The 24,584-nt window shown below is 37.4% G+C and overlaps 1 protein-coding gene across 1 annotated transcript in view; it reads right to left on the reverse strand.

Annotated features, from left to right (window-relative positions):
• The window catches only part of LOC124950114 (microtubule-associated protein futsch), a 46,375-nt gene that overhangs the window by 5,083 nt on the left and 16,708 nt on the right, over window positions 1-24,584 (reverse strand). Inside the window, exons 3-10 of the mRNA XM_047496419.1 lie at window positions 22,888-22,986; window positions 22,630-22,802; window positions 22,388-22,545; window positions 21,890-22,301; window positions 10,607-21,808; window positions 2,808-10,411; window positions 1,426-2,633; window positions 1-1,328 (exon numbers count right to left, since the gene is read on the reverse strand). The exon at window positions 1-1,328 is cut by the window's left edge and continues 5,083 nt beyond it. Coding sequence (XP_047352375.1) covers window positions 1,159-1,328; window positions 1,426-2,633; window positions 2,808-10,411; window positions 10,607-21,808; window positions 21,890-22,301; window positions 22,388-22,545; window positions 22,630-22,802; window positions 22,888-22,986 — 21,026 coding nt within the window. The 3' untranslated portion in view covers window positions 1-1,158. The remainder of the gene's footprint in view (window positions 1,329-1,425; window positions 2,634-2,807; window positions 10,412-10,606; window positions 21,809-21,889; window positions 22,302-22,387; window positions 22,546-22,629; window positions 22,803-22,887; window positions 22,987-24,584) is intronic.

A 24,584-nucleotide genomic window follows, 5' to 3' on the forward strand; every position in this document is an offset into this window, starting at 1 on the left:
ATTTTTGTTGTTACCTACGCACGGATAAGACATTTATGATTAAGTTATATCGGTATAGACGATGTTTAGAAGAAGGGATCGCTGCGATAAATGCCTTTAATGGATCCCTTCTTATCAATTATTTCGGGGTCGACAACAATTACACGTTTGATACGTTGTCCTTTCATATTTCTTTTTTTCTTCTTCTGCTTCTTCTTTTTATTCGAAGTACTCTCTCCCTTAGTAATAACCATTAAGAATAATTTATCTTCGTGATTTTATAAAGGTACTCTTTCGATCTCGTTTTGTTGGCAAGGAGCGGGCGGGGACGAGTTATGATATATTTTCTCATTCTCTGATTTAAGACTGACTTGTAGATAATGTTCTTTGGGGCTTTGACGTTCGACTACGGAATAAGGTCGCACTTGGGAATTTGAATATCCTAGTCAATTTGTTGGGTATCTAACGTACTAATCCCAAATCACAGTATTACACGATGATCTTTTCGCGATTGAACTTATCCATTTATCTATTAATGCTCTTTTTTTGTAATAATCGAATAGCTCGGTGCCTTTCATTAGTACTTGGCAGAATATTTTTACGATACACACGAACGTCCTCGGCAAACGTCGAAACGTTCGCGGTCAGAAATTGCGTAAGACAAAGATAAGTAAGATTATGTACGTGCGTATATGCATGTATGTATTTTCTAATGAGCTTTTATATGTATATGTGTAAGATGTATAAATGGCGCTTTCCCAGCGCAAGAAAGATTGAATAAGATATTTGTCACGATATTTATAGTGCTTTCTTAAAAACTTAACTATTTAATGAAAATAATTTGATATTAATAATTTTAATATCAAACGAGAGAGAGAGAGATAGAGAGAGTGAAAAAGAGAGGGAGAGAGAGAGAAAGATGTATCTGGTAAAAGCTACAATTGCGAAAAGATCTCGAGCACATCTTCCTCGGGATGCCGGGGAGAAGATTGGAGGAATCACGATACGGGACACACGCAAAAGGAAGACAAATAGTCAACCTTCTTCTTCTTCTTCTTCTTCTGATTCTTTTCTATTTTCGATGGCGGGAATAGCACCGGACTTTGACTAGAGGATTTTTAGCGTTTATCCGGTAGCCGCTCAGAACTCGACTATTACGGCTGAGCAGGCTGCCATTCCCTAGAATTCGAGCCTGTAGGCGCTGCAGCTCGTCTCATGATCTTGAAGATTGATCGTGCATCGTGAGGCCGAAGGTGATAGATCTATATGATTAGCAGCCAAGGCTTCTTCGTTATCGGCAACCCAATAACCCAAAGTGTCGGTGTCATAAGTTGGAATCATTGTTACCTCTGAATAAAAATAAAAATAATAATAAAAAAATTGATGTTTAATTGTGTAATTTTTGTTTAATATAAATCAATATTGATAATTTATTTTGAAACTTACCGAGATCTTTGTCTTCCCAAGTCTTTTTAGCCTCTAATAAGGCATCGTAAACTTCACGGCTTGGTTCCGTGCCACTGAAGACGTAATATCTCGCACGAATTCTCTTGAAAAATTCCAAGGACGTATAATAAGAATTACCATGATGAGGAACATAAGTAAGATCCATGTAAACCGGTTGAACCTTGTTCTTAGAATCTTTCATTTTCTTCTCATTTTTCCCAGGACTCTCGGAACGTTTTTTATTTTTGAGATTCTCCGAAAGAACTTTCTTGGCTTGTTTTCTGTCTTTTTTCGGTGTACCGGGTGCTCCTTTATTAGAAATCTCTGTGGTTACCGGTGCTGGAGAAGGTAATCTCAAAGGTTCACCCCAGTTGCTGGTTACGTCGAAATTAAGATTATCCGATGAGAATTCGTTTGAAGGTTGCGTTGGATTTTTAAGATTGAACTTTCTTGGTGGTTTGGGTGATGGTAAACCTAAAGGTGTACCCCATCCTTCCAATGGGTCTTTCTTTGAATCTTTTTTGCTTTCAGAACTCTCGTCGGCCAATGAAGATGACGAATGATCGCTCTTCATCGATTCGTGAGTTAATTCTTGACGAAGATTTCCATTGGTATATCTAGGTGCTATGGTGCTACCGAAATCAGCTGATTCTTTTAATTCCTTCCGTTCCATTAAAGCCTTTTCAAAATCTAGATCAGCTTCGTCAACATATTTTTTAGTATCATGTTTCTCTCCGTAACCACCAGCATACTCTTTCTCAACAGTAAATTTCTTGAAAGTGAAGTCACCTGGAGTGGAAATGGGATCACTGCTCTTGTGCAAACCACTTTCTTGGAACGTCTTCATCGCCGGAGGTACAGCTGGTAATTCGCCATAAAAGCTACTGCTCATGGCCGCAGCAGAAAATTCGATGGGTTTGTGCGTTTCTTCTTCCTTCTCCGAAGAACTCTCGTACTGTTTCGATTGTGGAGAATAACCGAGTTGTGATGTCAAAGAAAGAGGAGAACTAGGTGGTTCATCGTCGGAATAAGTCATTCGTCTTTCTTCGCTGCTACCAAGGACATGAGTTGAGGCTTTGGTATGAATACTGCTCTGATCACTACGAGGACTGACTGGTCTTATATTGTCCTTGTCACTGCTGGCATCGGAACTGGCACTCCCTGTTCGTTGTAACTCCGTTGAACCTTTTATGCTACCAATTGCGCTACTGGAATAAAATTTTGTAATAAGAATAAATAATAATGAATTATAAATCGTTCATTAAGAAATTAAGAACAAAAATATTTTGTTTTATAATCAAAAAAGTAATTAGACTATTATACTCGACTACTTAGATATATCATTGAAAAAATAGATTAGAAAATAAAATACTTTGATTTACCTGATCGCCATTTCTGCAGTATCCTTGGTTGGCAAACGATCATCAACCTTAACATCAGTTTTCTCAGCCAAAATTATCGTTTCACCTTTCTCATTGGTAGCCTCCGTAACTTCTTTAGTAGTTGTAATGATCTCACCATCATCTGACATAGTCCTGGTCGTGGTAATGATCGTTCGAATTACTTCGCCTGATCTAAATCCTTCAGGCGTCGCGGTCGTCGATCGACCTTCTGATCTTCTATCAGGTGTGGACCTTCCAGATACAAGTGGTTGTACTGCTGCACCGTCCCTAACCAATGGAGAAACTGGAATATCCGGAGTTGATTTGCCAGTAGAGCCACTATAAACGATGTCCTTTGGCAAGGATATATCCGGTGAGGATTTTCCTGAATAACTTTTCTCGTCTGATACCAAATCACGTACTGATGGTGATACCGAATGTTCTAATTTTCCAACCTTTTCCAAATGATCTTTACCGATGATATCCGACTTCTCTTCAAATTTCGAATCAGGAGTCGATTTACCAGAATCATAGAAAGTTTTTACATCTGGTGTCGATGTACCAGATGTTGACGTCATCGTAGTTATTGTTTCCTTGATAACCTTCTCCATTTTCGATCCTTCAGTAGTTTTCGTCTCAGTCGTTGTGACTTTACCAGTCTTTTCACTAATAGTAGAGTCAATGAGTTTCTCTAAGAGTTCTTCGCTATCAACAGTATCGCTACTTTCTTTCACGTCTTTCTTTGTTGTAACTTTGCCATCAGGTTCGGTAATCGTCGTAACTGTTGTTACGATTCTTTTAACCTCGGCACTCTTCGAAACTTCTGGCGTACTATCTCGACTGATTACTTTATAAGTAGCACCTAAACTAGATGTATCAATCTTCTCTAATGTACCTTCATGTGATATCGTGTACGTGTAAAGTTCTGGTTTTTCAAGATCGGAAGTAGATATTTTTGATGTTGGAAGTTCCTCTGTAACGATCGTTCTTGTGGTCTTTGTTGTTATTGTTTCAACTGATTCTGGCGTTTCCTCTCTACTAATTACTCTTTTCACGATCTCGTGATCCTGGAAATCAGACATTTTCTCTTCTGGAATAATGATTTCTCTCTTGATCACTTTGGTAATTACTTCAGGTTCGTCTTCCTCGATTATTTCTCGTTTCACTATCTTGGTTATAATTTCTGACTCACTTTCATCTTCGATCACATCACGTTTCACGACTTTCGTCGTTATTCGAGATTCAGTTTGGTCTACCGTTTCTTTCTTTAACGTTTCATCGATACTTTCTGGTTCTTCTTGCTCGATTATTTCTCTTTTTTTAATTACTTTCGTTACGATTTCTGGTTCTTCCTCTTCGATAATTTCACATTTGATTATTTTTCTGATCACTTGTTCGTCTTCTTTTTGCTTTTCATCTTTCTCAGGAGGAATCTCTTGTTCACCGATTCTACTCTCCTTTAATATTTCAACTTTTTGAACAGTTATCTCACCCTTAGAAATCAGAATTTGTTGTTTATCAGGTGAAATTCGATCAACTAGTCTTATTCCTTTATCATCCGTTCTTTCAACGGTGGATCCAGTAGGTTCAGACGTTGAGTCAGGTGTACCGTCACGAGTAGCAAAATCTGGAGTCGATTTTCCAGACAATGTTGTTATATGAGTCGTACGAATTTCTGTCATTCCACCAACGAAAGCTTTATGAAATTGACTCTCGTAATCTAACGGATAACTTGGAATAGATTTTTCCATTTGTCTACCAGCTGATTCCGCATATCCTCCTAATCTGTACTCACCAGACATTTTTCTATCAGCTTCGGAGAGTCCAACTTCTGATGACTTTTCGTATTGATATTCAAGTTTATCGTAACTTTCAGATTCGTCCTCGTGATAGATTTCAACATCGATTATAGATTTACGTGATAGTTTTTTCTTGATAATTATTTCTTCGATGATTTCGAGGATAATGTATCTTGGTAAAGAAGTTCTCACGATTATTTCCTCCAGAATGACTTCGGTTATTTTTCGTCCTTTCTTAATATATTCTTCTTCCAGAAATTGTTCAATCTCGGTACGTTTCTCTTCAGAAATCGAAATTTCTTCGTCGATGTGTGGCTCTGAATGAACCGGACTATCTTGAGTGGATTTGTCCGAAGGGATTGGTTCCGAACTCAAACTTGGGCTCTTTGAATCTCGTACACTCTTATCGTGCTCTTCGTCCTTCTCTTTCTTCTTAGCAAGTTCTTCATCTTCCGGTGTCTTTCTTAATGACTCTTGCAAAATCTCAGTATCCATAATGAAGCCACTTGGAATTTTTCTTCTAATAGTTATCTCTTGGATTATCATGATGAGGAAATTTCGAGGAATACCTTTCAAAGAAACGATCTCCTCTAGGATCTTACTAGTGATCTTTTTATTTTTATCAACGTATTCACTGATTATATAATTTTCAACCTCTCTCATTTTTTCAGTCGACACCAGTTTTATTCCCGCTGGCATCGATTTTGATTTCTCATCGGATTCCTCGTCGACAAAGTCCAATACTGATTCCTTACGAAGATTTCTCCGTTTCAGAATATCTTCTATAATGTCCATCACTGTAAATTCTGGTACCGCATAAGTAAGAACGATTATTTCTATCGCAGATATTGTAATCTTTTGTTTTTTGTTCAAGAACTCATCGACGATATACTTTTCAATGTCTGCTACCTTTTCGGCAGTCACTTTAATAATATCGTCTGCCTCATCTTCGAATTTATCTTGTTTGGGAAGTTGTTTAGCATCTTTAGCTTGACTAGTTCTCTTAGAATAAACTTCTTCAAATTCTTCGTGAATCGATCCGGTAATACCAATTGTACTTCTTTTTGGTCTATCTTTATACTCAAATTCTTCTTCCTCTTCTTCTTCTTCTTCTTCATCTTCTTCTTCTAATGGTTTTTTCTTTTCTTCTTCATCGTAAGTCGTTTTTACTCCTTCTTGAAGGTTTAACTTGTCTGGTATCTTATCCTCATACAAACTTGCTGCACGAGAACGAGTCGTTGGTGTTTTCTCTTCTGGTTCAAATAAACTATGTGATCGTGACCTGTCTTTTGGAACGTTCTCGTCCACATCATCTTTCAATAAATGTGCATCGATTTCGTATTTTTTCTCACTACCGGTTGGTGACCTGGTTTTATCTTCTATTTCCGGCGATATTGATTTTCGTAATTTTCCACTTTCTGGAGTTGGAGACCTTTCTCTCCTTTCGCTCTCTGGAGAAGACTTCACAGTTTCTGATAAAGATAACTTTTGTTTTTCCTTTTCTGTCATTGGTGATAATGATTTTTCTTTTTCTTTCTCCAAAGATGGAGATTTCTCCTTTTCTACTGTTGCCGATTTCTGCTTATCTACTTCAGATGTAAGAGATTTTTCCTTCTCCGATTCTAAGAATATAAGTTTCTCTGATTTCTCTGCTTCCGGTAAACGAGACTTCTCTTTTTCTATTTCTGGAGATAACGATTTTTGCCTTGCATCTTCCAACGAAGGAGATTTGTCTTTCTCCGCTATCGCAGAAGGAGTCTTTTGTTTTTCTACTTCTAACGCAACAAATTTTTCTTTTTCTACTTCTGGAGACAGTGATTTTTGTTTTTCTGGCTCTGCAGCCGGAGATTTTTCCTTCTCTGATACTGGTGAAGGAGATTTTTGTTTTTCTGGTTCAGTTACAGGTGATTTTTCCTTTTCCGATACGGGTGAAGGCAATTTCTGTTTATCTGCTTCTGCAGCTGGAGATTTTTCCTTTCCTACTTCAGGTGATGGCGATTTTTGTTTTTCTGGTTCAGCTACTGGTGATTTTTCCTTTTCCGATACGGGTGAAAGCGATTTTTGTTTTTCTGATTCAATTGACGGTGATTTTTCTTTTCCTATTTCAGGTGATGGTGATTTCTGTTTTTCTGTCTCTGTTGGAGGTGATTTTTCCTTTTCCGATACGGGTGAAGACAATTTCTGTTTATCTGCTTCTGCAGCTGGAGATTTTTCCTTTCCTATTTCAGGTGATGGTGATTTTTGTTTTTCTGGTTCAGCTACTGGCGATTTTTCCTTTTCCGATACGGGTGAAGGCGATTTTTGTTTTTCTGATTCAATTGACGGTGATTTTTCTTTTCCTATTTCAGGTAATGGTGATTTCTGTTTTTCTGGTTCAGCTACAGGTGATTTTTCCTTTTCCGATACGGGTGAAAGCGATTTCTGTTTATCTGCTTCTGCAGCTGGAGATTTCTCCTTTTCTAATACTGGAGAAGGAGATTTTTGTTTTTCTGGTTCAGCTACAGGTGATTTTTCCTTTTCCAGTACGGGTGAAGGCGATTTCTGTTTATCTACTTCTGCAGCTGGAGATTTTTCCTTCTCCGATACTGGTGAAGGAGATTTTTGTTTTTCTGGTTCAGGTACAGGTGATTTTTCCTTTTCCGACACGGGTGAAGGAGATTTTTGTTTTTCTGGTTCAGCTACAGGTGATTTTTCCTTTTCTGATACTGGTGAAGGAGATTTTTGTTTTTCTGCTTCTGCAGCTGGAGATTTCTCCTTTTCTGATACTGGTGAAGGAGATTTTTGTTTTTCTGGTTCAGCTACAGGTGATTTTTCCTTTTCCGGTACGGGTGAAGGCGATTTCTGTTTATCTGCTTCTGTAGCTGGAGATTTCTCCTTTTCTGATACTGGTGAAGGAGATTTTTGTTTTTCTGGTTCAGCTACAGGTGATTTTTCCTTTTCTGATACTGGTGAAGGAGATTTTTGTTTTTCTGGTTCAGTTACAGGTGATTTTTCCTTTTCCGGTACGGGTGAAGGCGATTTCTGTTTATCTGCTTCTGCAGCTGGAGATTTCTCCTTTTCTGATACTGGTGAAGGAGATTTTTGTTTTTCTGGTTCAGCTACAGGTGATTTTTCCTTTTCCAGTACGGGTGAAGGCGATTTCTGTTTATCTGCTTCTGCAGCTGGAGATTTCTCCTTTTCCGACACGGGTGAAGGAGATTTTTGTTTTTCTGGTTCAGCTACAGGTGATTTTTCCTTTTCTGATACTGGTGAAGGAGATTTTTGTTTTTCTGCTTCTGCAGCTGGAGATTTCTCCTTTTCTGATACTGGTGAAGGAGATTTTTGTTTTTCTGGTTCGGTTACAGGTGATTTTTCCTTTTCCGGTACGGGTGAAGGCGATTTCTGTTTATCTGCTTCTGCAGCTGGAGATTTCTCCTTTTCTGATACTGGTGAAGGAGATTTTTGTTTTTCTGGTTCAGCTACAGGTGATTTTTCCTTTTCTGATACTGGTGAAGGAGATTTTTGTTTTTCTGATTCAGCTACAGGTGATTTTTCCTTTTCCGACACGGGTGAAGGAGATTTTTGTTTTTCTGGTTCAGCTACAGGTGATTTTTCCTTTTCTGATACTGGTGAAGGAGATTTTTGTTTTTCTGGTTCAGCTACAGGTGATTTTTCCTTTTCCGGTATGGGTGAAGGCGATTTCTGTTTAACTGCTTCTGCAGCTGGAGATTTCTCCTTTTCTGATACTGGTGAAGGAGATTTTTGTTTTTCTGGTTCAACTGAAGGTGATTTTTCTTTGTCTAATATCGGTGAAAGAGATTTTTCTTTTTGTGCCTCTGATGTAGGAGATTCTTCTTTTTGTTCTTCAGGAGTAGAAGGCTTTGTTTTTTTATCTTCTATCATAAGGGATTTGTCTTCTTCAGGTGATGGCGATTTTTGCTTTTCTGATAGAATAGATGTTTCCTTTTTCACAATAGGCGAAACAGATTTTTCTTTTTCTTTTTCAGGTGACGATGACTTCTCCTTTTCAACTTCTGCTACTGGAGATTTTTCCTTCTCTATCTCTGGCGAAAGTGATTCTTCTTTTTCTTTTTCTGGTGAAAGTGACTTCTGTTTTTCTGTTTCTAATCCTGGAGATTTTTCTTTTTCTATTACTGGTGATGGAGATTTTTCTTTTCCAGTTTCTGGAAGAGGAGTTTTGTCTTTTTCTAATTCTGGAGAAAGTGATTTTTCTTTTTCTAATTCCGGGGAAAGTGATTTTTCCTTTACTTCTGGTGTAGGAGATTTTTGCCTCTCTCCCTCTAAAGCAGGAGATTTTTCCTTCTCTATTTGTGATGAAACTGATTTGTCTTTTTGTATTTCTGGTGGTGGAGATATTTCTTTTTCTGCCTCTGGTGTAGGTGATTTTTGCTTCTCTGTTAATGTCATTGGTGATTTTGCTTTTTCTGTTTCTTTCTCTGGTAAAGGCGCTTTATCTTTTTGTAGTTCTGACGTTAAAGACTTCTCTATTTCCGTCTCTAGTATTGGAGATTTTTCTTTTTCTTTTTCTTTTTCTGGGGAAAGTGATTTTTCTTTTAGTGCTTCTGGTGTAAGAGATTTCTTTTTTTCCATTTCTAACGCAAGAGACTTCTCCTTCTCTGCATCTGGTGAAGCGGATTTTTCTTTTTGGATTTCTGGCGTAGGAGACTTTTGTTTCTCCATTTCTGTTACTGGAGATTTTTCTTTTTCTGCTTCTAACAAAAGAGACTTTTCTTTTTGAATTTCCGATATTGGAGATTTCGCTTTCTGTATTTCTGGTGTTAACGATTTTTCTTTCTCTATATCTGGTGATGGTGATTTTTCCTTTTCTACTTCTAACGAAGGTGACTTTTCTTTATGTATTTCCGGTGTTGGCGATTTTTCTTTCTGTATTTCAGGTGATGGTGATTTTTCCTTTTCTGCTTCTAACGAAGGAGATTTTTCTTTTTGTATTTCCACTGACGGCGATTTTTCTTTCTGTATTTCAGGTGATGGTGATTTTTCCTTTTCTGCTTCTAACGAAGGAGATTTTTCTTTTTGTATTTCCGGCGTCGGCGATTTTTCTTTCTGTATTTCAGGTGATGCCGATTTTTCCTTTTCTGCTTCTAACGTAGGTGACTTTTCTTTTTGTATTTCCGGGGACGGTGATTTTTCTTTTTGTATTTCAGGTGATGGCGATTTTTCTTTTTCTGCTTCTAACGAAGGAGATTTTTCTTTTTGTATTTCTGGTGTCGGCGATTTCTCTTTTTGTATTTCAGGTGATGGTGATTTTTCCTTTTCTGCTTCTAATGAAGGAGACTTTTCTTTTTGTATTTCCGGTGACGGCGATTTTTCTTTCGGTATATCAGGTGAAGGCGATTTTTCTTTTTCTGCTTCTAACGAAGGAGATTTTTCTTTTTGTATTTCTGGTGTCGGCGATTTCTCTTTTTGTATTTCAGGTGATGGTAATTTTCCTTTTTCTGCTTCTAACGAAGGCGATTTTTCTTTTTGTATTTCAGGTAATGGTGATTTTTCCTTTTCTGCTTCTAATGAAGGAGACTTTTCTTTTTGTATTTCCGGTGACGGCGATTTTTCTTTCGGTATATCAGGTGAAGGCGATTTTTCTTTTTCTGCTTCTAACAAAGGTGATTTTTCTTTTTGTATTTCTGGTGTCGGTGATTTCTCTTTTTGTATTTCAGGTGATGGTGATTTTTCCTTTTCTGCTTCTAATGAAGGAGACTTTTCTTTTTGTATTTCCGGTGACGACGATTTTTCTTTCAGTATATCAGGTGATGGCGATTTTTCTTTTTCTGGTTCCAACGAAGGAGACTTTTCTTTTTGTATTTCCGGTGATGGTGATTTTTCTTTTTGTATTTCCGGTGATGGCGATTTTCCTTTTTCTGCTTCTAACGAAGGCGATTTTTCTTTTTGTACTTCAGGTGTCGGCGATTTTTCTTTTTGTATTTCAGGTGATGGCGATTTTCCTTTTTCTGTTTCTAACGAAGGCGATTTTTCTTTTTGTACTTCAGGTGTCGGCGATTTTTCTTTTTGTATTTCAGGTGATGGCGATTTTTCCTTTTCTGCTTCTAGCGAAGGAGACTTTTCTTTTTGTATTTCCGGTGAAGGCGATTTTTCTTTCTTTATATCAGGTGATGGTGATTTTTCCTTTTCTGCTTCTAGCGAAGGAGATTTTTCTTTTTGTATTTCCGGTGAAGGCGATTTTTCTTTCTTTATATCAGGTGATGGTGATTTTTCCTTTTCTGCTTCTAATGAAGGAGACTTTTCTTTTTGTATTTCCGGTGACGGCGATTTTTCTTTTTGTATTTCAGGTGATGGTGATTTTTCCTTTTCTGCTTCTAATGAAGGAGACTTTTCTTTTTGTATTTCAGGTGATGGTGATTTCTCCTTTTGTTCTTCTGGTGTAGGAGATTTTGATTTATCTATATCATGTAAAGGTAATTTTTCTGTCTTCGTTTCCGGCGAAGGTGATTTTTGTTTTTCTACTTCTGGCGAAACAGACTTTTCTTTTTCTACTTCTGTCGAAATTGATTTCTGTTTTTCCGATTCAAGAGGTAATAATTGTGATGGTTTTTCTATTTCCGGAGAAAGTGACTTTTCTTTTAGAACTTCCGGAGAAGGAGATTTTTCTTTCTTTTCAGTCTCTGGGGTTGGTGATTTCGGCAGTTTTTCAGACTTTGGTAAAAGCGATTTTTGTTTATCTACTTCGATTGAAAGTGATTTTTCCAGGCTTTCTACTTCCAGTGAAACAGATGTTTGTTTCTCTGTTTCTAGCGGTAATACCTTTTCTATTTTTTCTATTTCCGGCGAAGCAGACTTTCTTGATTTTTCAACTTCTGGCAATTTTTCTTGTTTGATAGTTTCTGGAGAAGGTGACTTTTGTTTATCCTTTTCCAGCAAAGGTTCTTTTTCTAATTTATCAATGACTTCTTTAGCAGATACTTCGCTGACGATACTAGCCGACCTAGACTTATCATCGATTTTAACCTCCGCGACACTCGGTGTCCTTGAACGATCTTCTGGTAGTTTGGCATCGACTATTATCGCCCCTTCGATATCTTTCTTAGGACTATGAAATTCTTCAGATTTGACAGGCGATTTCAAATCCTCCTTTTCTTTCGTACGATCTAGCTTTTCGATCGTAGTGCTAGGAGAGGTTGATTCAACACTTTCCTTGCTAAGACTCTTATCTTCAGTGAAACTAGGTGAACGAGACGCGTCGATTGCGTCCTCATAATGTTCTCGTTCACTACTTTTGTCGTCCGGTTTCTTATCATCAGATTTATCACTACTAATACTTGAAGATTTACTTCTATCGATTTCGATCTTTTCGGAAATATCAATAGATTTTTCTAAATCCGCCATAGGCTTTTGATCATCAGCAAAGCTCGTTACGCTAAGAGCTCTCGATTTATCTTCTACTTTCTGTTCCTTTTCCACGATTTGTGATGTTTCCAAAGTAATATCAATTGATTCTCTTTTACTGATCGATTCCTTTCGTACTCCGACGTCTTTTAATTCCTCAAGATCAGGTTTTTCACTAGAAATGCTAGGAGATTTTGACTTCTCCGATGGTTCTTTGATTTCACTGGTAATACTTATGACACTGCCAGAACGATCTTCACGGATTGGTCGTTCAATAATCACATCTTTGAGATCCACTTTATCATCACTGATACTTGACGATTTCGATTTATCAAAGACTTCTTCGACATCTTTAAGATCCAATTTTTCTCCAGCAATACTTGGAGATATACTTGGTGATTTACTTCTATCGGATTCTTTAGTTTCAATAGATTTTTCTATGACATCACTGATCTCAGATTTTTCTCCAACAATACTAGACGATTTCGAACGGTCTTCGATACTTGGAGATTTCTTATCCAACGATTTATCACTGATGACACTGGGTGATTTAGCTCTTTCTATCGATTCCTCTACCTTCGATTCGATCGTGATTCCTGTTAAACTTATTTTTTCATCAATAATACTCGGGGATTTTGATTTACTATCAGCGAAACTTACTGGGCTAAGTGATTTTTCTTTTTCGGCAAGTTTCTCTGTTATTTCTTTAGTGTCCAATTTTTCGTCCGAAATGCTAGGTGATTTTTGCAACTCGCTTAATGCTTTCTCTTCAGATTTTTCGCTGGTTATGCTAGCTGATTTACTTCTTTTGATGTCATCTTCTAATTTTTCAGTTATGCTTGGTGATTTCGATAAATCGATCGTTCTTTTGTCTTCGATTGTACTTTCGACGCTAGGTGATCTTGACTTATCGATAACCTTGACGTCTTCTTTCTCTTCCATAGTCACCGGAGATACTTCACTCGATTTCTTTTCTTCGGTGATCAAAGATTTCTCCAAACTTTCAGAAACTTCTTTATCGACGATGCTAGGTGATCTTGATTTTTCGATTTCCTTTTCCAATTCCATTTTATCACTAGCAATGCTCGGTGATTTCGAACGATCTTCGGGTTTCTTTTCGTCCGAGACTTGACTGCTTATGCTAGGTGATTTCGATCGATCGATCGATTCTTCCACTTTCTGTGAAATGCTTGTCACGCTAGGTGATCTTGATTTATCGACTATTATTTCTTCACCAGGAGGAGAGATTTCTTTTTTAACGTCAATCTTCTCCATTTCACTGATTAATTCTTTCGCATCTTTCATTTTATCACTAGAAACATCGACGGATGCTGGTGCTGCTGCTTTTAATTCGGGAATCGATTCTTTAACGATCTTTTCTTCAGGTTTTTCTTCAGGCATACTCGGTGATTTAGCACGATCTAATTTAACTTCTTCAATTTTTTTCGTATCCTGAATCTCACTAACAACACTTGCTGATCTAGATCTGTCAACAGTTAATTCTTTTTCAATGCTGGCTGACTTTAATTTTTCACGTTCGATTTCTTCCGCTTTATCGCTGACAACGCTCGGTGATCTCGATTTATCGTCCTCAACCTTCACAGATTTTTCATCGGAAATACTTGCAGATTTCTCTTCAGTCGTAATACTTGGTGATCTCGATTTATCGATCGATTCTTTCTCATCGATCTTTTCCGAAGGAGATATACTTCGTGATTTGGATTCCTCCTTCAATTTATCTTCGGAAATACTCGGCGATTTTGGTTTCTCAATCAATTTTGCTTCCTTTTCAATTTTTTCTAATTCATCTTTTTTATCCGCTTCTTTTTCTTCTATAACTTTGTCACTAACTATACTGAGAGATCTTGGTTTCTCGACCTGATCTATTTTTTCTAGATCGACTTTTGCTTCAATTTTTGTTATATCCAATTGTTTTCCTGGTTCTTCTCTAACAACGCTCGGTGATCTCGATTTTTCAGGAACTATCGTCTCTTCCTTTTCTAATTTTTCACTGACAATTTTTTCGAGTTGTTCCTTTTCAGAAGGTTTCTCGATACTAGGCGATCTAGATTTATCAGTTATATCTTTTACGTCAGATTTGTCGATCTTATATTTTTCCTCGTCTAGTTTTAAAGATTTTTCTTTATCTAGAATACTTTCTTCAATCTCTTTTGCACTTATAACGGCAGTAATAGGTTTTTCTTCTTCAGGCGATTTTTTAACAGTCTTCTCGTCAGCAAGGCCTTCTATGCTAGGACTCGGTGACTTTGATTTGTCGACTTTATCAACAGTTTGTACGATTTCCTTTGGTTTTTCTTCCTTCAAAATTTCAGTCTCTTTCGTTTCTTTCATCGAAATATCTACAGGAACTTTTTTCTCGGTAGGCGATTTTGCAAATATCGTTTCGGTCGGTGAAACGTCTTCTGAACGACTAATTTCCGGAGATTTGGAAATTATAGCTTCGAGTATCTTTTCGTGTTTTTCTTCGATCGGTGTCGAAGTGGGAGTCTTTATTTTAGAGATTTCTTCTTTGGATAAGTCTAGAAGTGAGGGTATCTTGCCAACTTCCTTTTCTGGACTACTTGCTTTACTAACAGCTTCCTCTTTTGGAGGTACTGCTTTACTGATCTTTTCGATCTCATCTTTGACCGAAGATATGATTTCTTCTTTTTTGTCAAGCTCTTTAACTTTTTCAACTTCAGTGCTAGGTAAAATACTTTCAATATCCTTTACTTTACTGTCTAGTTTCTCTAAACTGTCTTCCAAATCTTGTGAACCACGTGTATCGAGTGGAGATTTTTCCAAACTATCTTCAGGAGTGATCTTTTCGGTATCTTTAATTTCGGTTGCTGATTTTTCCGAAATACTATCTTTTTCAGAAATACTAATTTCTGATTGAATCGAATCTTTGTCCAAAATCAAAGAATCTTTGTCAGGTGTCGTTTTGATCGATACTTCCTTCAAGGAATCATCAGGTGTGACAGGTTTAGCGTAAATAATTGTTCCTGTTGGACAGATGTCCATTTCTTGTCCGCCATCTTCGCTACTTGCTGTTACTAACATTCGATGAACAACTCCACTATCTTCTGCAACTTTTGATGGTTCCACTTTTTCTACTTCTTTTACTTCAATTTCTTCTGTGCTTTCGGATGGTTTTAGATCCTTGCTTATCTCGATTGTTGGCTCTTCTTGGAGACTCCTCTTCTTTCGGATTTTTACTTCTTCTTCCTCCTTTTCAATTGTTTCATCAATAACCTCTGCTTTTGGCTCGATCGCACGTCCTGTTGCATCAGTTAATTTTTCATCTTTGAGAATCTTGTCTTCTGGTATTTCTTCTTTTTCAGCTTTTGGCTCAATCGCACGTCCTGTTGCATCAGTTAATTTTTCATCTTTGGGAATTTTGTCTTCTGGTTTTTCTTCCTTTTCAACTTTTTCATCTAATTTTTTATCAATAATCTCTGCCTTTGGCTCAATTGCACTTCCCGTAGCATCAGCTAATTTTTCGTCCTTTGAAACTTTGTCTTCGGGTTTCTCTTCCTTTAAAATTTTTTCTTCTAATTTTTTATCAATAACCTCTGCTTTTGGTTCGATCGCACGACCAGTACCGTCTGCTAGTTTCTCGTCCTTGAGAAGTTTATCTTCGAGTTTTATTTCTTTCTCCTCCAATTCTTTCTCAGTAACCTCTGTTTTAGGTTCAATAACGCGACCAGTAGCGTCTGCTAATTTTTCCTCCTTAAGAAGTTTTTCTTCTTTCTCAACTTTCTCATCCAATTCCCCTTCAATAATTTCTGCTTTAGGTTCTATAGCACGACCCGTAGCGTCCGCTAATTTTTCGTCCTTAGGAACTTTTTCTTCAAGTTTTTTCTCATCTTCTTTCTTAACTTCTTTCTTAACTTCTTCCTTAACTTCCTTTATCATAGGCTCGATGTCTTTTTCGACGATATCTTTCATCTCTGGTTTTTTCTCTTCTTTTGGTGAAAACGCCAAAGCTTTTTGCTGAATATCTTTTTCCTCTACTTCTTTAATATCCTTCTCAGGAGTAATCTCCTTATCAGAAACACTCGTTACTTCAGTAATCACTTTTTCATCTTTCATTGGTTCGGTTTCAATTTCGGTCGAGATTAGTACATCTTTTTCTTTAAACTCTTCTACTTCTTTCTTCTCCTCATCTTTCTCTTTTATTTCAGCTGCCTTTGCAATTTCTTCTATCCCTTTTTCTTCCACTACCATTTTGGCTTCCGCCTTAACCTCCAATGATAATTTTCTTGGAATTGCCTCCTCGATGGTAACACTTTCCTTATGATATGGTTCCTTGATTAAATCAGCCTCCATCTTCTTTTCATCCTGTTTATCTTTTATCGATGGCTCTTCAGCTTCCTTAACTTCAAGTTCCTTTAATTTCACTTCTTTTTCAACAACCTTTATTTCTTCTTTCTTAACATCCTTTATTTCAGGCTTCTCTTTAGCTTCATCCAGATATTTTTCCGTAGTATCTACGATCTCAGATATTTCGGACGTTTCCGTTTCTACGGTTATATCATCGATGATCTTTTTCGTCTCGTCTTTTTCAATGATTTTGTCAACATCCTTGACCATCTCGATGTCCTCGATATCCTTCTTTCCAACTTTTTCCTTGACCTCCTTTACGAATTTTTCCTCGGCCTCGATGACGTCACTCGTATCGTCTTCTATCTCTTCCTCTGGTTCTTCTTTCTCTTTTCCTATTTGTGGTATCTTTTCAGTGACTGCAATTTCCTGAACTTTGTATTCTTGTTCCACAGCTTCGAAATCATCAATAACGTCTTTTTCATGTTCTTTTGTAATTTCAGGTTCCTCTTTTTTCTTTATTTCTAACTGAATCTTACGATCTTCAGATAACAAAACTGCTCCTGAAGGAATAGTAACGAAACCATCTTCGACTTCTTCCATACTTTCAGGAGTTAAAACTTTCTCATCTTTAGATTTTTCTTCTTCTCTTGTTGTAGGAACTTCTTTCTCTTTTTCTTCTTTTTCTTTAACTTCTTTTTCTTCTACTTCTTCTTTTTTTGGACTGATAATCGATTTTTTCTTTTCTACTAGAACTTCGGATTTCACAGCATCCATCTTTTCATCCTCGGGTGATTCTTTACGAAGATCACGAAACTGTTCGCTTGAAATGTCATATACCATCTCTTTTGTAATTTTTCTCTTAATAATAATCTCCTCGATGATTTCAATGATGATTCTCTTTGGTACAGCTTTCCTTATTGAAATCTCTTCGATTATTTGAACGGTAATTCTTTTGCCTTTTGTAATATACTCATTAATAATGTATTCCTCGATTTCGATGATCTTTTCCGGTGTAATAGTCGTTTTAAGAAGATTAAGATCGTCAACTACACTTTCTGGATTAAGTTTCTTCCTTATGATGATTTCTTCGATTATATAGATCACACGTTCTCTTGGTACACGTTTAACAATAGTAATATATTCAATAATCTCGATAGTGATCTTCTTTTTCTTAGTAATCACGAGTTCTTCGATGATTTCTTCTAATGGAGTTTGTTTGTTAAGTACGTCCTTGATTTCTACAGTTAATTCTGGTAACTTCTCTTTCATCGGTTCTACCATTAATTCTTCGTCGTAAACTTTCTCAGTTGTGAATTTTGGTGAAGTCGGTGCAGAATCTGGTGTAACCATAACGACTTCAGCTTTTGCTGGTGATACCTTTTGCTCGAACGTTATAATTGGTTCTTCTATCATTTGTTTTGGTTCTTCACTGATAGACGGTCGTTTGGCTACATCCTTTATACAAATCTCTTCGAGACCTGCCTTCATCACGTCTACTTTCGTCGAATCCTCGACTTCCTTCATTTCTTCGTAAATGTGATCGTCCTTCATTATTTCTTCGCAGATCTTTTTGACATCTTGCATGTCCTTGATCTGGTCTTTCACCGGCGAAATGATTTCTTTTACATCTTTGACAACTTTTTCAGAAGGTTTTTCTTCAACCTCGATCGCTCCAGGTTTCTCGTAAATCGGTAAAGGCTTAGCGATTTCTGTAGGAATCTCTTTGGCAAGGCTGATCCTTGCAGGTACAGGAATATCTTCTACGATCGGTTTGAATACTTTGTCCTCAAGTTTGGCTAATTTTTCTTCAGCTTCGATAGTTTTCTCACTCGGTATCGAGATCTTTCTTTCGGTCAGTTCCTTCTCGGAAGGTTTGTCGAATAATAATTCGCGAGGAAGAAAATCGTCTTCTTTTAATACTTCAGCGACTTTTTTCACAATTTCAACGACATCTTTAGGCTTGTCGTCAATCACTATACCTGCTGATCCAGCGAGAACTTCACCAACATCACGGACGGCTTCCTTAACGTCCTTGATAGGACCAACAGGCTCTTTTTCATATTCCTCTTCAAATTCCTCATCCTTAGGAATATCGAACTTTACTTTTTCTGCTTCCTTTATTTCCGCTAGTCCTTCGATCTGAGGTTTTATCTCTTCTAATTTTTCAACTACTCCTTCCAAAGTATCCTTGACAATGTCCTTCGTAAGGGCTGCTTCGTGACGTAAAAGGTCTTCTTCTTCTTCAATTTTTTCTTCCAAAGATTCTAAAGAATCTCTAAGGCTATCCTTCACTGTTTTGAATTTCTTCGAAGCTTCCTCAAGAAGAGCTTTTACTTCTTCAACGTCTTCTCCAACTTCCTCTTCCTTCAAAAGATCTTCCTCCTTCACGAATTTTTCCTTTACTTCTTTTTCTTCCTTTTCCTCAATTTTCTCGGTCGGTGAAATGATTGGCTTCTCTGTGATAACTTCGACTTTATCAGACACTTTCACTTCCAAATCTGGCACGCTACGTCTCTTGATGTCCTTCGATTCTTCTTCTTCAATAAAAGCTACGGTTTCCTTGATGGCCGCAACCTTAACTTCTGATGGCACAGGCTGAACCTTTTCGAATATTTCCGGCTTTTCAGCTACTTTGCCTATCTTCGGGAACATTTTTTCCATATCCACCTCCTCCAAACTAATCTTTTCTTGTATCTTTGCCTCCTTCGGAGAACTAGATTTCGATGATGACTTATCCTCCTCCTTTTCAGGCTCTCTTTTCGTTTTCTTTGTCAATTTATCGATTCCCTTCTCAAATTTATCAGCTACCTTACCAAAGAAACTAAAAACACCTTTTTGTTCTTTGACTGGAGGTGTTGGTTCTGGTTCCTTGATTTCTTGAGTAGGTGGTGCTACTATTCTTTCTTCCTTATCCTTCTCGAAATCCATTCGATATAGTTTCGGGTCGACTTCTTCGTGAACCGGAAGATCGGCTACTTCATCCGGAGTTTTGACAATGTCTCGTTGCAAGCCTTGAACAGTCTGTCGAACGTCGAAAACTTTTACGTCGGGTTTACTTGCCGGTGGAACAGCCTGAGGAATAATTTCTTTTTCAACTTTAACAGGAGCATCCTTCTCTTTGACTTCCTCGATAACGTGTTTCTCATCGATATCTTCCTTTATCTCATCAAGAGGAATACGTTCATCCTCGGGAAGTGTCGGAGCAGTAGTCGTGGCACCCGATTCCAATGTCGAAATACGTTCCTGAGATTCCTCTAATTTTTCAAGAACATGTTCTTTTTGATCCACTTCAGGTTTCATGTCTGTGTCGGTCGTCTTTTTTTCGGAAGAATCCAATTTATCTGGACTCAAACTAGATGGTTCTTTCGTAATTTCTTCGCTGTCTTTTTTACCAGAATCATCTTTATCTTCTGGTTTTGGTGTAATTTCTGGAGCTGACGTAAGAACAGGTTTCTCCTCTGGCGATACTTTCTTTTCCTCTTTTGTTGGGACCTTTTCGACGATCTCTGCTTTCTTCTCTGGACTTTCGACTTTACCTTTTTCTGGTTCCTCTTTTTCTCCCTTTTCCTTCGTTATTTCCATAGTATCTTTTAATATTTTAGTCTTCTCAGATTCGGCTTCATCCAAAATATGCTTTTGTTCGCCTTCACCACTCTGAACAGAGTCTTCAGTATATATCTCTTCCTTTTCAACAATCAAATATTCGTCTTCTTCTGTTAATTCTTGACTTTCTTTTCGAGAACTTTCCTTCTTTGGTGCGTCTTCGATCTCAGCGGTTACGTCTTCCTCCGTCATGTCCTCTTCCTTTTTATCGGTAGCTTCGGCAGTAATTTCGTCGTCTCCTTCAAAACGATCGTCCTTTCTAGTCTCGATTCTCTCTGCTTTCTGTAGAACTGCCTCGATTTCTTCAACGACTTCACGTTCTTCTTTCAAGTCAGCTAAAACTTTACTTTCGATAGAATCCAAAGAAATGTCTTCGGATTTTTCGATTAGACTTTTTTCAACAAGCTTCACCGTTGATTCTGGTTCAACTCCAGAAGGTGTGGATACTGTTGAAGAATCCGTAGTACCCTTATCTCCCTTCATCTTTCTGATGACACCATCTTTGTCTGACTTCACCGAAGCAGTTGGTGTACTTCGGGTCGATTTTGCAGGGCTACCAGGAACTCTCGCTTTACTTGGGCTAACTGGTTTAGGCCTTCGACTAATCGGCTTCCTATCCATTGGCTTTGGTTTAGCCGACACCTTGACGACTGCAACAGGTGCCTCCTTCGCAACCGATTTTTCAATATTCTTTTGCTCCACAACCTTTCGGTTGTTCGCATCTTTGGCACTCTTTGCCGGTGCCGTTGATACTTTTGTAGTTGGTCGTCCTCTAGGTGCAGTTTTCAATATCTCAGTTTTAGTTGCAACACCGTTCATTGTCTTCTTCGGTGTCGTCGGTGATGATTTAGAAGTATCTTTCTTCTCTGAACTCGGTGCCTTCATCTTTTTTTCCAGTGACTTTACCTTCGATGGAACATCCGCTTTTATAGTTTTGCTAACCTTTGGTTCCTTCGTCTTCTTTACTGGCTCAGCTTTTACTTTTGGTTCTTTCGTAGGAACTACTTTTTCTGTTTCCTCCTTGATCACTTCCTTTTTACTAACTTCTTCGTCACGTTTCTCCTGTTTCTCTTGTTTTTCAGGTTTCTCAGCTTTAATCAAGTCTTTTTTCACTTCCTTCTTCGTCTCTTTTAATTCTTTCTCGATTTTCTTTTCCTTAGCATCTACATCGATCTTCTTATTCTCCGCTAATTTCTTTGGTTTATCTTCTATCTTTCTTGGTTTCGATATTGGTATTATCGGTGTTGATTGCGGTACCGGCTTCGTCGATATTTCTTCAGCAGCTTTTAGTGCCTTAATTTCTGGCGATTCTTTTTTCTCTTTCTTAATATCGATTTCTTTGATTTTCTTTGATTCCTTCTCGATCAAACCAAACTTTTGTTTCACTGGTTTGTCCTTCAAAGTTACTAATGATGTTGATGGCGAAAGACTCTTTGCCGAACAAATTGGATGCTTCAAAAACTCCAAATGTTTTAATCGTTCAAATCCTTCAAAGATTTTATGTTGTGGTGTACTTCCGGGAAATAAGATTCTAGTAATATTATCTTCAGGATTAGCGGGTTGCCAAACTAGTAACGCGCATATTGAAACAAGATTTTGAATAGGAAATGTTAAATTATTCGAATCCTTTTTATGTGTCCCAGCGAATAATTTCACATCCGACGTATGCCACTTTGCCAAGAATTCTCTTACTTCTCGACTGTCCTTGTTCGGACTTAGAACATACATATCTAAAGTACCATGTCCAACTTTATGATAGAGATTGATTGGATCTGGATCTCTGTAGCATGGATGAGCACGAAGATTGATGTGTCGAAGATTGACGACCATTTCTTGGCCGACATCTATCAGATTTAATATCAGAGGATCAATGTCTTTGTCGCCGTCTGGTGAATGAGATTGTCTTCTTTCCTAAAAGTCGAAGACAATATTTTATTGTATTATATAAAAAAAATCATATAATAGATATTTTCAATGAAGATTTTCACTTACAACAAGGTTACAGAAGAAATGACCAATCTGTGGATAGACATGCATCTCCTTTTTCTTACGAAGAACACTGGACATGCCACCGATATTACTATTATTTATCCTAGTTAACAAAACAGCGTCGAGGCGATCCAAGTGCCTCGTGAAATCCCAGAAGCACGCTTTTCTCGCGAAACCACCGTCGACGAGCATGTTGAAGCCGTTTATACCAAAGAGAGCGGCATCACCTTGCCCACCAGGGAAGACGTATAAAGTAGGATGGCTGAACCTGATGTTTCCAACGACATCGGACGGTTCCATCAGTTGATCTAATGTTTGAGCGATTAGATATTGCCCGACATAATTTGTGAAGCTCGTGATCGTTGGTACTCCAGCTGTTAAAACATCATCTGGATTTACTCGAACTCGGCAAGACCTATAACAAAGCAAATAAATTATTTTATTCGTTTAATAAAAAAAAAAAGTATCAATAATTGTCCTTCGTAATAAATTGTTTTTTACCTAGTACAAGATTCTTTGGATAATCGTGTAGTTGTCCAATCGCCGACACCCGCACAATGAATATCTACCGTAACGCTATTCTCGTAGGCACGAAGGACTCTTTGCACTTCATGTTCGCTGAACGCATCGAGAAAGTCCGCAAGACTAAAGGTTCCATCCTAGATGGACGAAGGATATTGGCCAGTGATAGTAGATGTAACTTGCGATCGGAACTCTATCGTTAATCTTGAATGATTTATTACCTGTAGAATCCAAGAACCATTGCCACCGAACGTATATCCAGCATGTATAATGTGTCGATGCTTCGTGAAACTTGCGAGAAGATTTCGAATGCATTGTAATAACGTATTCGTTTGCGGGTGTATCAAAACCTCCGTAACAAGGTTTTCCGTGGCATATTGAATCAGACGTTCTCCTGTATGAAAGGAAAAATAATAAAAATCAAAATGACACAATATTCAATCAATTTTATCGATTCTCCTTAGATTTAATCTTCTTACCATTTCGAGCTTCCTCGCCTTCGGGAGCTTGTGCTATCAGCGCTTGTAATTCTTTCTCCAAGTCTACGTGACAGCTGTCTTTGTCCCATGACAGGAAACCTAAAAGCATAGAAATAATAAAAAAAAAAATTAAAAGAAACTAAAGACATTTCTTAGAAATTCGACAGATTTCATTCGAATGTCAAATCGTTCCTTTATTTTTATCTTCTCGAGAAAAATTGAGTTGAGCTTTGTTTTAGTTTTACTATTTTGTCCCCAATTGTATGTGTGTGTATTACACTATAGTACTTTCAAAATATCCAAAATGTTCCATTATCTCTTCCCTTTCCATTTAAATAGACAAAAATTGTTTAATCCGATATTGATCGTCGTTTTGATATTGTTAACTCGAAGGAAATAGAAGCATGTTAATATTAGTCACGCGTCTGGGTTGCATTATAATATTAATAATAATGTCATGAAAGCTAGTGCGATTAACAATAAGAGCGAATAGAATAGTGGGTCATAAATCACGGCAGAGACTTTTGCATCGGTTAGGTTTCATAAAGTGACGGCTGTCCGGGAGTTAGATGATGTAAGGTTAAGGTTAAGAAGGTGAGGACTGTCTTAGTAAGATCCAAGATATAAAGGCACCACTTCATCGATGTGAAAAAAATGAAGCAGCAACAATGCCTTTGAAACAATCGTGGAGTATCACTCGTCTTCACCGCCTTCATAAATAAATTTTATCGATTTATAGATTAAAAAGAAAAAAATGTATTATAAAAAAATTTATTATAACAAATGAAAATTAAATTCGAGACGAAATAACTCAAAATAATTGCTAAATCACGAATCAATGCAATCCCAAGTTCGTAATAAGATTAAGAAATGTATCCATCGAGAAACATGGTTTATCTTAAAAGTTGCTAAAGAGAGATATGCTCGTTCAAGGGGTCGTTCCGTGACGTCACGAACACCGCACCCCGTCACGTGGTTCCTTGCCAGTCAGCAATCGATCGTCGCGTATTCTGCACCCACCTTCCGACTTCCAGGCCTAACTTGAATTCACTTTTTCACTCGATATTGCACAATCAACATGAATCCAAATGTCCGAAATAGATAAATCAAAATTAACAAAAAAAAAGGAAAAAAATTAAACAAGAAAAGGACAAACAAATTTTATATATAGAAAAAATATATATAATTATATACTATTTTGTATTTATCGTATATCGTTCAGGTGTATAAAAATAATCAACTCAAAATGAGACCACGTTAACTTTTGGCGTAACTTTTTCTCTTTCGAAGATTTTCTCACAGTTACTCGTTATCACGAACATTGGAATAACGAAATTGATATAATTACTTCGTTCGGGCCATTTCCTATAGAATTAAAAGATTGATGAGGCAGTAGAATGGAACGTAGCCGGTTGCTAAGGGAGTTTCGAACGGCTCTCGCGTAATTCTATATGGTTGTGTATACACATCAAGAGAAAGATAGAGACAGAAAAGAGATAGAGAGAGAGAGAGAAAGAGAGAGAGAAAGAGAGAGATTAAGAGAAAAAGAAAGAATGTCTGACAGCTCCGAGACGTTGCTTGGCAACTGTGGTATCAATCAATGACGAAGACAGACGGGAATTAAGAGATCGTCGGACAATCCGTTGAGTAAGAAAACAAAAAAAAAGAAAAGGTAATTGTTCTCAGGCCACGTGAAA

This window comes from Vespa velutina, chromosome 1, assembly GCF_912470025.1.
Source record: "Vespa velutina chromosome 1, iVesVel2.1, whole genome shotgun sequence".
NCBI lineage: Eukaryota > Metazoa > Arthropoda > Insecta > Hymenoptera > Vespidae > Vespa > Vespa velutina.